Here is a 12,797-nt window from a genome sequence, read left to right on the forward strand (position 1 = left end):
TCTGTCTTTCCCTGCTGTCAGCTTGTGACTGATTATCATTCACCTGTGTGGGAATCTGCATGTCTGCTCCCATTGGATGACCTCAGTATAAAGATCTGCTTTCTGCAGGGTTTCCTTGGGTTTTCATAGCTTCAGCTTAAGCCTGTCTTGCTGTCGCTTTAGCCCCCGATCGTGTTTCTTGTTATAAAGATACTTTGCTGGTCTTTGCATCATATATTGGTTCATTGCCAATATATATGCATACCAGCACGTTTATTATTTTCCTTGTATTTGTGTTACGTTAATACATCAGTGTCGCTGATGTATACGTACACAAACTGTTTATATCCTGTGTGCAGTTAGTCAGCTTCCAGCACGTTTTGGTAGGTTGCGCGTACCGTGACCACCCGTGCTGAGGTAGTTACCCTGCTCCTGGTTCTGTTTGTGGATTGCGTTCATCTCTGCGAAGAGATAACGAATCCTTCTGAATCCTGTTCTGTTACCGTTTGTGGATTGCGTTCATCTCTGCGAAGAGATAACGAATCCTTCTGAATCCTGTTCTGTTACCGTTTGTGGATTGCGTTCATCTCTGCGAAGAGATAGCGAATCCTTCTGAGTCCTGTTCCCTGTGTTTACTCCATTCCTAGTCAGCGTTCCTGCTTATGTCATATATCGGTTCATTGCCGATATATACATATGTTAGTCAGACGTTACAAATAGTTTCATTGATAGCTGTAATTGTAATACGCTAGGAAAACATACTTATTGTATATTTATCTGTGTTACGTTCATCTATCTTAATCCTGCTATTTTCTGACTATCCTGTCCTGTCTTTGTGAGGCACGCCATCGCCGCATCACATTGGCTGCCTCATTCCAGTCTGTCTGGTTTTGGACGCTTGCTGTCGCTAAGTAGCCGCTTGCTAGCAAGCGTTCATTCTGTCTACCTGTCCTGATCTCCTCAGTTCTGGTTTGTGCGCTCAGCGCTACTTTGCGCTGAGACGTTATAACGAAAGCATTGTTTGTGGCTGTCAGATCTGCACCGGCTCTGTGCGCCACAATCTCCTATTGGAGTCAGTCCTCCCCTCCACTATACTAGGGATAGCCTGTTTCCTGGTGCTAGTGTGTGTACCTCCTCCACGCCAGCTCATGCGTTGCATGCTGACTGTGGAGAATACACCACCAAGCCTTACATTATGAAAACCCCATTACCAATCCCCATTGTGGGGGGGATTCCCAGAAAGTATGACACTGTTAATTATGGTTCCTGTTCCTTTAAAAAATTTGAAGAACTTAGCTCTGAAACAGAAAATGAGTTTTTCTCTGAATGTGCCAGGTTCCTGACCAATCCTGATCTCCAAGCGACTCCTGTTTCAACCTGGGCACTCCAACTAAGTTATATTTTGTTTAAAGGGGAATTATTCCAGTGGGCATTTGATGTTCTCAATCATTCCGATTTGAAAGATAGACCGCTGGAATTTCTAGCGTTTGTGATCCATAACTGGTTGCGCATAGATCCATTGCCTTTTCCTCTTAATGAACTCCTAGCAGCAGGCCAATCAGCTGCTCCTTCAATTGCTTGCAAGAATGAGCAGCAAGCAGAAAGTGTTACTGATAATTTTCCTGCAGCTTTGAATAAATCACCAAAAACCGCAAGGTCAAAGGCAAAACGCAAACGTTCTAAGAAACGTGTCCAATCTGCAGAATCATTATCCTTAGCGACTGAGACCTATAATGAGATTCTGCCATTAACAGATAATGAAATGCAATTGTCTTTCAGGGGAGTTAAATGGACTTATGAAACTACTAATGAACTTTCCTCCCTGGCTAGGGAAAATAAAGATTTTTGTTTAAAAGAATTATCTGAGTATGATTATGATGAGATATTACAGAGTATTGAACAAATCCACTTATTTGTGAACCAAGGGAAGTTTGCATACACTACAGTTCAACACTTGCTACAGGTATTGGAAATTCTTAAGAATAAGAAATCTGCCAATCACCTGCTAATTAACCCTATACATGTGCCTGCCACAATCATATCTGCAGACTGTGATCAGCCTAAATGTTTCGCTGTTAAGTATGCATGGGATCCTCCATTCGAGAGGGGAGAGATGGAAGCCCTGGTCTGTGAATGGAAGAATGATTCAAGTTCATTTTGTCAATTTTACAGTGCAAAAAGTGAAATGGTATTGAACGCATGCATTAAGTCAGCCTATAACCTAATAGAGGCTGGTGTGTGTAGGTATGACCGTGTGGCTCCCTTGATTGATGTGTGGGAACTGATTTTGGATGATTTTTATGTGACTCCGAATTCGCAAATTTGGCGTTCTGACCCGCCTGCTTCAGCACCTTTGGCTGATTCAGCAGGTGATTCGGAGCTCTTTTTGTGTGAAATTGAAGTTCCTGCAATTCCACCCTGTACCAGGGATAACTCAGTGTTACTTCCCAGTAAAACAGAAGCCACTGATACATTCTTAACCTTGCCCTGCGCAAATTTCTCAGCAGAGAATCCAGAGGTCCTGCTGACTTCCGAGTCCAGTCTAGCCAGTACTCATGACTCTTTGTTTAGTGAAACAGACACCAGAAAAATCTTGCCTGTCTCTGCAAACACTTCTGCAGAAATTACCTGTGTTAATAAAGTTCAACTCCTGTCTGATCCAGCAGATGCCAGTAGGTGCACTGCATCAGTTTCCGAGTCCCAGCAATCCTGTCTAGTAAACTCAGAACCCCAGCATCTGAATTTTCCAATTTTACAAATGAATGGTGATTCAGATGCGCAAACATTGTGTCTTGATCTTCCTGTTTCTACACCTCGCTCTAGTTTCGTGAATAGCTCAGAGCATCTGCTATGTGAACCTGAAATCGCAGAATTATTACCTTGTTCAGAAAATTTTCCAATAAATTTGCCCTGTACCATGAATTGTGCAGTAGATCTCTCCAATGAAACTCAGGTCACAGAATCATTATGCTGTCCAGCAGGTGCTTCCATGGTTTTGCCCTGCAATATGGACTGTTCAGTGATCCTGTCCAGTGAAGCTGTGGTCGCAGAGTCTTATGCTTCACCCAGTACTTTGGATACTTTAAACCCTCTAGCAGAGGAGGCTGAAGCACTGCTTACCTCAGTTGGTGTTGCAGTAATATTCACTTGTCTAGCAGCTGTTTTGGAATTAAAGTCTGCTCTAATAAAACTTGATGAATTTCTGCCCAGCAAAGCAGAAGCCATTGAAATATTGTCCTCGTCAGCAAGTGTGTCAGATACCTTGCCCTGTACACAGTCTGATTTAACCAATGTTGAGTCCCTCTCCAGTGTTGTAACAGCCGAGGAACTCCAGCCCTGTCCTCTGAATGTTTCAGAAGTCTTGCCCTGTAACATGGATAATTCTGATTCTCTGGTCAAAATAATAGAAATCTCAGAATTTCAGTCCGGTCTGATGAGTGTTCCTGAAACCCAGCCCTGTATCCTGAAAGATTCTGGTTCTCTGGCCGCTGTGGCAGAGGTTCCAGAGTTCCCTTCCTGTCCAGGGAATTCCTCAGTTTTGCCTAGTCCAGTGGGGGCTGCTGCAATACTGACTTGTTCTGCAGCGCCTCATGAGCTCCAATCCAGTGTATTAAATGAGTCTCTGTCCAGTCCAGAGGTAGTTGTGGAGTCCCTGTCTGGTTCAGTGCATACATCAGAAGATTTGTCCTGTCTTGTTAGTGCCCCTGAATCTGATTTGTTACTGACTTTGCTGGAATCAGCGACATCTAAGTCTGATCCAGCATTCTCGTGTAAAAGTCCAGTAGTTGCGAAGTTTAGTCATGATGATTTTTTTTTGGCCAGTCCTGGTTTTGGTCCTGTCTTGGCTGACCCTGAGGCTCACAGTTCCTTGACATGCCCAGAGGTTTCTCTTGTGCCGGTGTGCCCAGATGTTCTTTGTGTGCCAGAATGCCCAAGTGTGTCTAAGGTGTTAGCGTGCTCTGATGCTTCCTTAGTGGGAACACGTTCTGATATTGCCAGTCTGCCTGCATGCCCAGAGATGGTTCTGGTCCCTGAAAGCCCTGATATTGATGTTTGTCCTTGTGGCCCTGACTCGGGAATTGCCCTAGGTTCCATAGGGGTTCTTGATAGTTCTCCATGTGAGCCTAAGGGGCATTCTGACCTATGGGGATCTCTTTGGAGCTTCAAGGTGTTCTGGGAGGTCTCTGAGAAAACTTGTCCTGGTGCCTTGGACTGGTTCAACAGTGGGTTTTGTGTTGGTAAAGACAGTACCGGTGGGCATTGCAAAGGCTTTGGCGTTTCTGAACTGTTCCTGGAAGGCGGTGGGTATCGCTCAGGGAGTTTCGGAGGGCTTTCTTCTGGAAATCATGGTTCTGATGGGTGTCACACTGGGGCTTGTAGTACTGATGGGCATGGTTCTGTAGGTTCTGGTTCTGATGGGTCCAGTCTTGTGGGGACTGATTCTGGAATTCGGTCTTGCCGGGCTGTCCCGGTCATCATGAATTATCAGTCAGACTGTTTTGTTGGAAATTTCAGTTTTGAAAAGCGTCTGGAATCCACTTTTAAAGGCGGGGGTACTGTAATGATCGCTGCTGCAGCAGCTATTACTGGAAGTATTAGTGCTGCAGCTCAGGCAGTTCTGATCTATTTCCATGCAAGTTGCATAGCTTTGTCTGTCTTTCCCTGCTGTCAGCTTGTGACTGATTATCATTCACCTGTGTGGGAATCTGCATGTCTGCTCCCATTGGATGACCTCAGTATAAAGATCTGCTTCCTGCAGGGTTTCCTTGGGTTTTCATAGCTTCAGCTTAAGCCTGTCTTGCTGTCGCTTTAGCCCCCGATCGTGTTTCTTGTTATAAAGATACTTTGCTGGTCTTTGCATCATATATTGGTTCATTGCCAATATATATGCATACCAGCACGTTTATTATTTTCCTTGTATTTGTGTTACGTTAATACATCAGTGTCGCTGATGTATACGTACACAAACTGTTTATATCCTGTGTGCAGTTAGTCAGCTTCCAGCACGTTTTGGTAGGTTGCGCGTACCGTGACCACCCGTGCTGAGGTAGTTACCCTGCTCCTGGTTCTGTTTGTGGATTGCGTTCATCTCTGCGAAGAGATAACGAATCCTTCTGAATCCTGTTCTGTTACCGTTTGTGGATTGCGTTCATCTCTGCGAAGAGATAACGAATCCTTCTGAATCCTGTTCTGTTACCGTTTGTGGATTGCGTTCATCTCTGCGAAGAGATAGCGAATCCTTCTGAGTCCTGTTCCCTGTGTTTACTCCATTCCTAGTCAGCGTTCCTGCTTATGTCATATATCGGTTCATTGCCGATATATACATATGTTAGTCAGACGTTACAAATAGTTTCATTGATAGCTGTAATTGTAATACGCTAGGAAAACATACTTATTGTATATTTATCTGTGTTACGTTCATCTATCTTAATCCTGCTATTTTCTGACTATCCTGTCCTGTCTTTGTGAGGCACGCCATCGCCGCATCACATTGGCTGCCTCATTCCAGTCTGTCTGGTTTTGGACGCTTGCTGTCGCTAAGTAGCCGCTTGCTAGCAAGCGTTCATTCTGTCTACCTGTCCTGATCTCCTCAGTTCTGGTTTGTGCGCTCAGCGCTACTTTGCGCTGAGACGTTATAACGAAAGCATTGTTTGTGGCTGTCAGATCTGCACCGGCTCTGTGCGCCACAATCTCCTATTGGAGTCAGTCCTCCCCTCCACTATACTAGGGATAGCCTGTTTCCTGGTGCTAGTGTGTGTACCTCCTCCACGCCAGCTCATGCGTTGCATGCTGACTGTGGAGAATACACCACCAAGCCTTACAACCGCCTAATGCCAATTGGCGTCAGGTCCTGGGACCGGTTACTGCAGGAGATCGCACGCAGGTTGCGCGCATCTCCTGCTTGGGGGGTGGAGCTCCGCCCCACCTTCAGTCTCAGAGTGGCGATCACCACTCGGGAGACTGTTAGACGGCGAAACCACTGTCTTTCTACTAAGTACAGTGCTGCATCACACGGCTGTCCCCCTGGCACACAGGAGAGCGATCAGCTCTCATAGGCTGGTCTCTTACATCCATCAGTTTTGTCATGGAGGAATGGAAGAGATTTCCAGTGGAAACCTCTTGAAGCTCTAGTAAGCGCCATACCTAAGAGTGTTAAGACAATACAGCAACATAAAGGTGGATACACAACATTTTGACATTCTTCACTTAGGGGTGTACTCACTTTTTTTGCCAGCGGTTTAGACATTGATGGCTGTGTGCTGACTTATTTTGATGGGATAGAAAACTTACACTGTTATACAAGCTGCACACTAACTACTTTACATTGTGTCAAAGTGTCATATCTTTAATGTTGTCCAACGAAAAGTCATTGCGGGTCCTGCAGGGCTGTGCAGAGGGTCCTTAAGTGGGTGGTGCTCAAATTTAAAAAAGGGGCTTTGCGCCCCCCCCCCCCCAATGCACAGTAGTACCTAAAAGTGGTAGGGGACCTCCCCCCCCCCAGCCCCCTTGACCTGCAGTGACATGTGACCTTCACCCCCTCAACTCCCAAACTGGCCCAAACCATACCCCTGAGCCCCTCCGCTTGATACATACATTCAGTCACAGAAGCGCTGGCTGCATTCAATGGTATGCTGTCATCGGTGGCCGCATGTTCCCCCCTCCTCGTTTCTAGCTATATGTCATGTGGGTGCTGAATGCAGATGCTGGGTGCCATGTGGGTTCTGGGTGTGGGTACAGGGTGTCATGTGGGTTATGGCTATGTGTGGGTATCAAGTGTCATGCGGGTGTTGATTGCAAGCACTTAGTGCCATGTGAGTTCTGGGTGCGTGTACTGGATGTCATGCAGGTGCTGGGTGCAGTTACTGGGTGTGACATGGGTGCGAATGCTTGATGCCATGCCTGTACTAGGTGCTGGCTATGGGTGTGCATTAGGTGTCATGTGGGTTTTAAATGCAGATACTTTGGGTGTGGGTACTGGTTAAGTGGGTGCTTGGTGCAGATAGTGGGTGCCATGTGGAAGCTGTATGCAGGTGTGAGTACTGAGTGCAATGTTAGGCCTGGGTGCAGGTACTTGGTGTCATGTGAGTACTGGGTGACAACTATGGGGTTAAGGGGTGTGGGTGGATTTTGGGAGAGGTAGAGATCAGAAGACGTCAGTGTGGGTGCTGCAGGAAGGGGAAGTAATTGGGGGTGCTGGGGGAGGGAGACGTCACTGGGGATGCTGGGGGAAGGAGAGGTAAGTTTAGGTGCTGAGGGAGCTCACTATGGGTGCTGCTGGGGACAAGAAGGGTGCCATTGGGGGAGGGAGAGGTCAATGTGGGTGCTGGGGGAGGAAGGATCACTGCAGTACTAATGCTGGGGAGGGAGAGGTCAGTATGGGTCCTAGGTGAAGGGAGAGGTCACCGTGGGTGCAGGGTTACACTAGGAATCCTGTATGGGACCTCTTTACTCCAAAGTGTCCCAGATGAGGAGGAGCTTCCCACATCCGGTGGGTGGAGCTTATCACGACCAGGAACGGGGCTTATGTTTCACAGCCAAAGTGGTCTTTTAATTGGGTATTTTAAAAAGGGGGTGCTTGGGCACCCAGAGCCCCCCTCTACACGTGCCTGGGGTCCTGTGCAACAAGGACCCAATATAAATCAAAATCGCCTTAAAAGCACATAAGAGCTTACCCCATAGGTAACCTTCTAAAATGCCCACGCTTTAAGGTGATTCGATTTTTATTGGGTCCCTGTTGCACAGGACCCATGATGTGAGGGGTCGTACAAAGTGATTGTTCAATTTATTCAATAAATTGCTTCTGCTTTTATCTGACACTAATAGTGTTCCAAACATATGTGGTGATGGTCACCCCGTTTGGTTTGTTCAAGCACTGGGTATCTGCAGGGTATTTCTACAAAATATTTAATAGAGGAAGGAGATATCTATGCTTGTGCTAAAGCTGACTTTGGATATTTGAGTGTTCTATTGGGTTGAATAAGATACCTTTCCTGCAGCAGTGTGTTTCTACACATACAGTATGTGGGAAGCGCCTGTACTGTTTTTTTGAATACAAAAGCTTGGCAGACAGAGCAGGGACAAGGTCCTCCAACACCCAAGGCTGAAATACCAAAGTGCGCCCCTCCATCCCTCCCACCCCAGCTGTCACTCACTGATTGCTATTAGACTAAGAGGCGCCACAGGGCCCACAACCTCCCCAGCACCTTAATATCTAGTTATTTGGCGTGCAGTCACTGCTATGTATCCCCTTTTCTTATTTCTTTCTGCTTCAAACACAATTAGATATGACAGCTGAATGAATTGTGCGCCCCCTCCTACACTGCGCCCTGAGGCTGGAGCCTCTCCAGCCTATGCCTCGGCCCGGCCCAGTTGGCAGATGAGCTTTTTGTCCTTAGGGCTGTACAACGGACACGATCTGCGCATTGGTGGAAAAAGATTTTGCTATCTATATAGAAAGGGGTCCTTTACAGTAAGAGTGGTTAAAATCTGGAATATCTTACCTCAGGAAGTAGTTAAGGCAGACTCTATCTCTGCATTTAAAGAAGGCTTGGGTGCTTTCCTTGCATTGAAGGGCATCCATGACTATAATACTGTTAATTCCCAGAAGAGTTTATCCAGACTGCCATCTGGAGTTGGGAAAAAAGTTTTTCCTTTTTAAGGCTTATTAACCCAAGTATTGTAAGGTTTTTCGCCTTCCCCTGGATCAACTGGGATATGTGTGGGTTCAGGAGAGTGCTTTTTTGTTTTCCTTTTTGGTTCTACTTGATGGATGGATGCCTTTTTTCAATTAGACTGTGTTAATAGCAGTGATAACATAAATTTTATGAATGATAACATCTATTTTCTGTCTATACAGATTTGACTACAACTTATACAGATAAAATCCTCACATGTATATCACTGAATATGTTGCATATCATTGTTCTTTTGTTTATTCTAGGCGGGAACTAAAACCATTCGGCGTGAAAGTGTCCATTATTAACCCAGACTTCTTTAAGACAGAAATTCTGAATTCAGAGAGACTTATAAAAAGTGTTACAGACATCTGGAAAAAACTACCTCAGAAACTGCAAAATGATTATGGGGAGAAGTACTATAATAACTGTAAGTTTATTCATGTTGTCTAGCAGCCTCATGGGAAAAATGTAAATAAAAATAATATTCATATCAGCAGTAATATTAATATCCTACTAACTTTTCTCCTGAGTTTTCTCCAACGAGGTATTTTTAAACTTCACCAATAAAACACCTCTAAAGGACTTACGAGGCCAAAAACTCCAAAAAAGTTAAGTACCTGCATTATGTTTGAATGCACGGAGGATGCCATCCGCGCCCTCCGTGCAGTTCCGCCAGGTCCCCGCAGTTCAATCACCCCTCCCCTTGACCGCTCCCGACCCCACAGCCCAGGTCGGACTCTCCTGCCTCTTGTAATATGGCACTAGACAATTGTAAAGAGGCGCCCTAATCGTAGATAAAAGACAATCGTAGATAATTGACAAAAACGAGAGGTAGCTTACCTCAATGACGACAAATCTTTGTAATAAACAAAAGATTTATTATAGCACAGCCTGTGCTATAATAAATCTTTTGTTTATTACAAAGATTTGTCGTCATTGAGGTAAGCTACCTCACGTTTTTGTCAATTTTAAACTGTTTTTAGATGCTTTTATCTACGATTAGGGCGCCTCTTTACAATTGTCTAGTGCATCTTGTACCCCCATACGTGTCCCGTTTGAGGGGTGGAGACAGACCACGCGTGGTGTACACCACGGTGGACACCTGTCCCCCTTTTTTTACCCTAGGAGTGCGACCGCATCCAGGTCCTCGGTGACCTCCCCGAGTGGAGTCGGGTTTATTGTCTCCACCTGCTTCCTGCGGTCGGTTGCCCCTCTGCAACCTACCTTTGTGAGTAGATCTTTACTTACTACAATTACCCGATTTTATTGACGTACTGCACCATTGAGCTCCCCGTTTTGTTCCCTGTGTCTTTTTTCAGAAGGTGTCCTGACACCCACTACCCACTTGTAATATGGCCGCCGGCGCTGGCTGCGCAGTCCACATAGCCGTGAGTGCGGCTGCGCAGCTCTAGGGCCTCCCCCCCCCAATCCACGCTACAGGCTGTCTCCTGTGCGCAGAAGAAGAGTTTGGAGAGGATGGTACATATTGTATCAGTTGTGTTGGCGAAATATGTTGAAAATCTTCTGATGATAAGCATGTTGTTGGGGTAGGGGAGCATGGTTGAAGGTATTGTAAAGTTTTTAGGGTTGTGAGACTGTAAGAAAATGGTTGCTTGGCATGGTAAAGGGTGTCCCTGAGCTCCTGAAGGCTTGTTTTGCCATCGGTAGTCCTAAATGGTTTGTAAGGCAAAATCGCACTTATTCCACCACACTGGCCAGTATTTCCAAGGTCGGTTCACCGGTGCCAGACTCCAGCAGGTACACCTCTTCTGCAGCACACTGGATACAATTCAAGAATGGAGACGGCACACCAAAGGTTAAGCATACAACTGTATTGGAGAAGACAAAAGTGCGAGATACACACTACATGTTTTGGGCGTAGCCCTTCCTCCTCCTCTTCCAGAGGAAGGGCAATGCCCGAAACATGTTGTGTGTATCTCGCACTTTTGTCTTCTCCAATACAGTTGTATGCTGAACCTTTGGTGTGCCGTCTCCGTTCTTGAACTGTAGTCTTCTATGGTATTGCTCTTCCTTTCTCAGTTGTTTAATGAGTTCAATGTTATTCGCCTTTTCGGGTCACCCTGAGCTGCTTGGGTATTCTGTTAATGAGGTCAGTCAGCCAGAGTTGCCAGTTGATGGGAGGAGGGCAATTGCTGGTAAGAACAGCAGCTGAGTTCTAAACTGAAGAGATTGTTCTGTAGTAGTAAGTGGATGCCGTCTCAGGGCTAGTGTAAGAGGAGAGAGAGTGCTTAAAAGTTGCACAGCTTTAGAAAAGAAGTGGAGACCTGAGATGATGAATAAGGATTTAAATAGTTACTCTTGGAAATAAATACTCAATTTAATGTAAAACAAGTTTTTCTTTTCTTCTACAGATTGCAAGTTAATCAATGGTATGTGTTCTATAACCAACCCAAAACTCACAGTTGTCACAGACTGTATGGAGCATGCCCTGACTGCAGTGCATCCCTGGACACGCTACGCTGCAGGCGGATGGGCAAAATTCTTCTATATGCCACTGTCCTATCTACCAACAGCTGTGGCAGATTATCTTGTAAGATATTGACTTCATATTAAAGCAAGTCTTAATCTAAAAAAAATAATAAAAAAAACTTCAGTAACGTTTGCATTTTATTCTGTCTCTTGCATTTATCTTCTGTGTCCTCTTTGTGTGTATTTGATTTCTCCTCATATATTAGCCTAGAAGATCTGTTAAAGATTCAGTATGCCGGATCTTTAGTGATCCGAGATGTACATTGTTGTCCCACTCAACCTGCCCACGTTAAGCTGCTCTGTCATGCAACCCCATCCATTGCTGAGGTCCATCCCCAACACTAGTGGGCATGGGGCTCATTGGGCAAATTCTCATGTCTTATGGGGACGTACTTATGAAATTGCCGCCAGGAGACTTGGGCACAGGATACAGCCGATATACGGCTCACCCTGCTCCTGCACAAGTCCCGAAAGCGTTAATTACTACTCCCCCTCCAGGTCGACGTGGATAGTGGGGAATTATGTAATTCGACTAACAGCTAACAGTGTTTTGAAAGTAACTTCAGCTCCGTCTTCTGACAGTGCGGAAGTTACTCCCCGTGCGCCACTATAGCCGTAACTCCTATTACAGCCTATGGTTGCGCCAGCTGCGCCCAAATCTCCTGCGCTGTTATTACCGCGCTCGCTTATAGGGTGTCCACAAAAGAGGCAAAAGGGTTTATGAAATGATCCAAACACTGCAGGTCGTCTGCATCTGTTTAATGCAGGCAATATCCATGATACTTTGAGGGTTGCAGTGCTGGAACTAAGGGACGAAGATGGAAGGGGTAAGCCTCTGGAGGTAACAGAGGTTTCCCTCTCTTGAGATTTACTCAAGAACATGAGTACCCTGAATAATTTACTATATCCTGACAAACTTATTTTTAGTAAACCCTTGTTTGAAAAAAAATCGGTTGTAAACCTGTTGTATGGAACTGACCCACATGAGAGGAAGCCACAGAAAATAACATAAAACTGGAGTGTTGATAAGTGAACTCAATTCTGATACCTGGGGGTGGGTGCCATCTATCTTGATTATAGTTAAATGTGCCTGTACATCTACCTGCATTAGGCAATTAACGTAAAATGTGGTCAATTGAGCACAAACTGCATCTGTATTAAAAGATACAGGTGTCTCCCCTACAAGCAGAGCCTGCATCTAATATCTCAACTTTAAAATGATTGTCCACAATCATGTTTAACTGCCCTATCTATTACAGTTTTGCTCATAAGTTTACATACCCTGTGTTTATTTATTTCTTAACCGTTTTCCAGAGAATATGAATGTTAACACAAAAACTTTTTTTTCATTCAAGGTCAGTGGTTGGCAGAAGCCATTTATTGCAAAAAAAAACATGTGTTTAATTTTTTTCCTAAATCACAATCACTACACAAACTACCCAAATGACCCCGGTCAAAAGTTTACATTCCCTGGTGACTTGGTCTGGTAACATGCACCCAACTTTACACAAACGGGTTTCAATGGCTATAGAAGGTAACCACCTTCACTCGTGATCGGCATGCTTGTAATTCGCGAGTGTGTATAAAAGGTCAATGAGTTTCTGCACTCCTGACAGACCTTTGCATCTTTCATCCAGTGCTGAACTGATG

The 12,797-nt window shown here is 45.1% G+C and overlaps 1 protein-coding gene across 1 annotated transcript in view; it reads left to right on the forward strand.

Annotated features, from left to right (window-relative positions):
• The window catches only part of LOC137545846 (retinol dehydrogenase 7-like), a 43,035-nt gene extending 31,760 nt beyond the window's left edge, over positions 1 to 11,275 (forward strand). The window contains exons 4-5 of the mRNA XM_068267539.1: positions 8,921 to 9,084; positions 11,030 to 11,275. Of these exons, the coding sequence (XP_068123640.1) occupies positions 8,921 to 9,084; positions 11,030 to 11,220 (355 nt within the window). The 3' untranslated portion in view covers positions 11,221 to 11,275. The remainder of the gene's footprint in view (positions 1 to 8,920; positions 9,085 to 11,029) is intronic.
• The last annotated feature ends 1,522 nt before the right edge of the window (positions 11,276 to 12,797 follow it).

This window comes from Hyperolius riggenbachi, chromosome 2 (assembly GCF_040937935.1).
Source record: "Hyperolius riggenbachi isolate aHypRig1 chromosome 2, aHypRig1.pri, whole genome shotgun sequence".
Classification (NCBI taxonomy): domain Eukaryota; kingdom Metazoa; phylum Chordata; class Amphibia; order Anura; family Hyperoliidae; genus Hyperolius; species Hyperolius riggenbachi.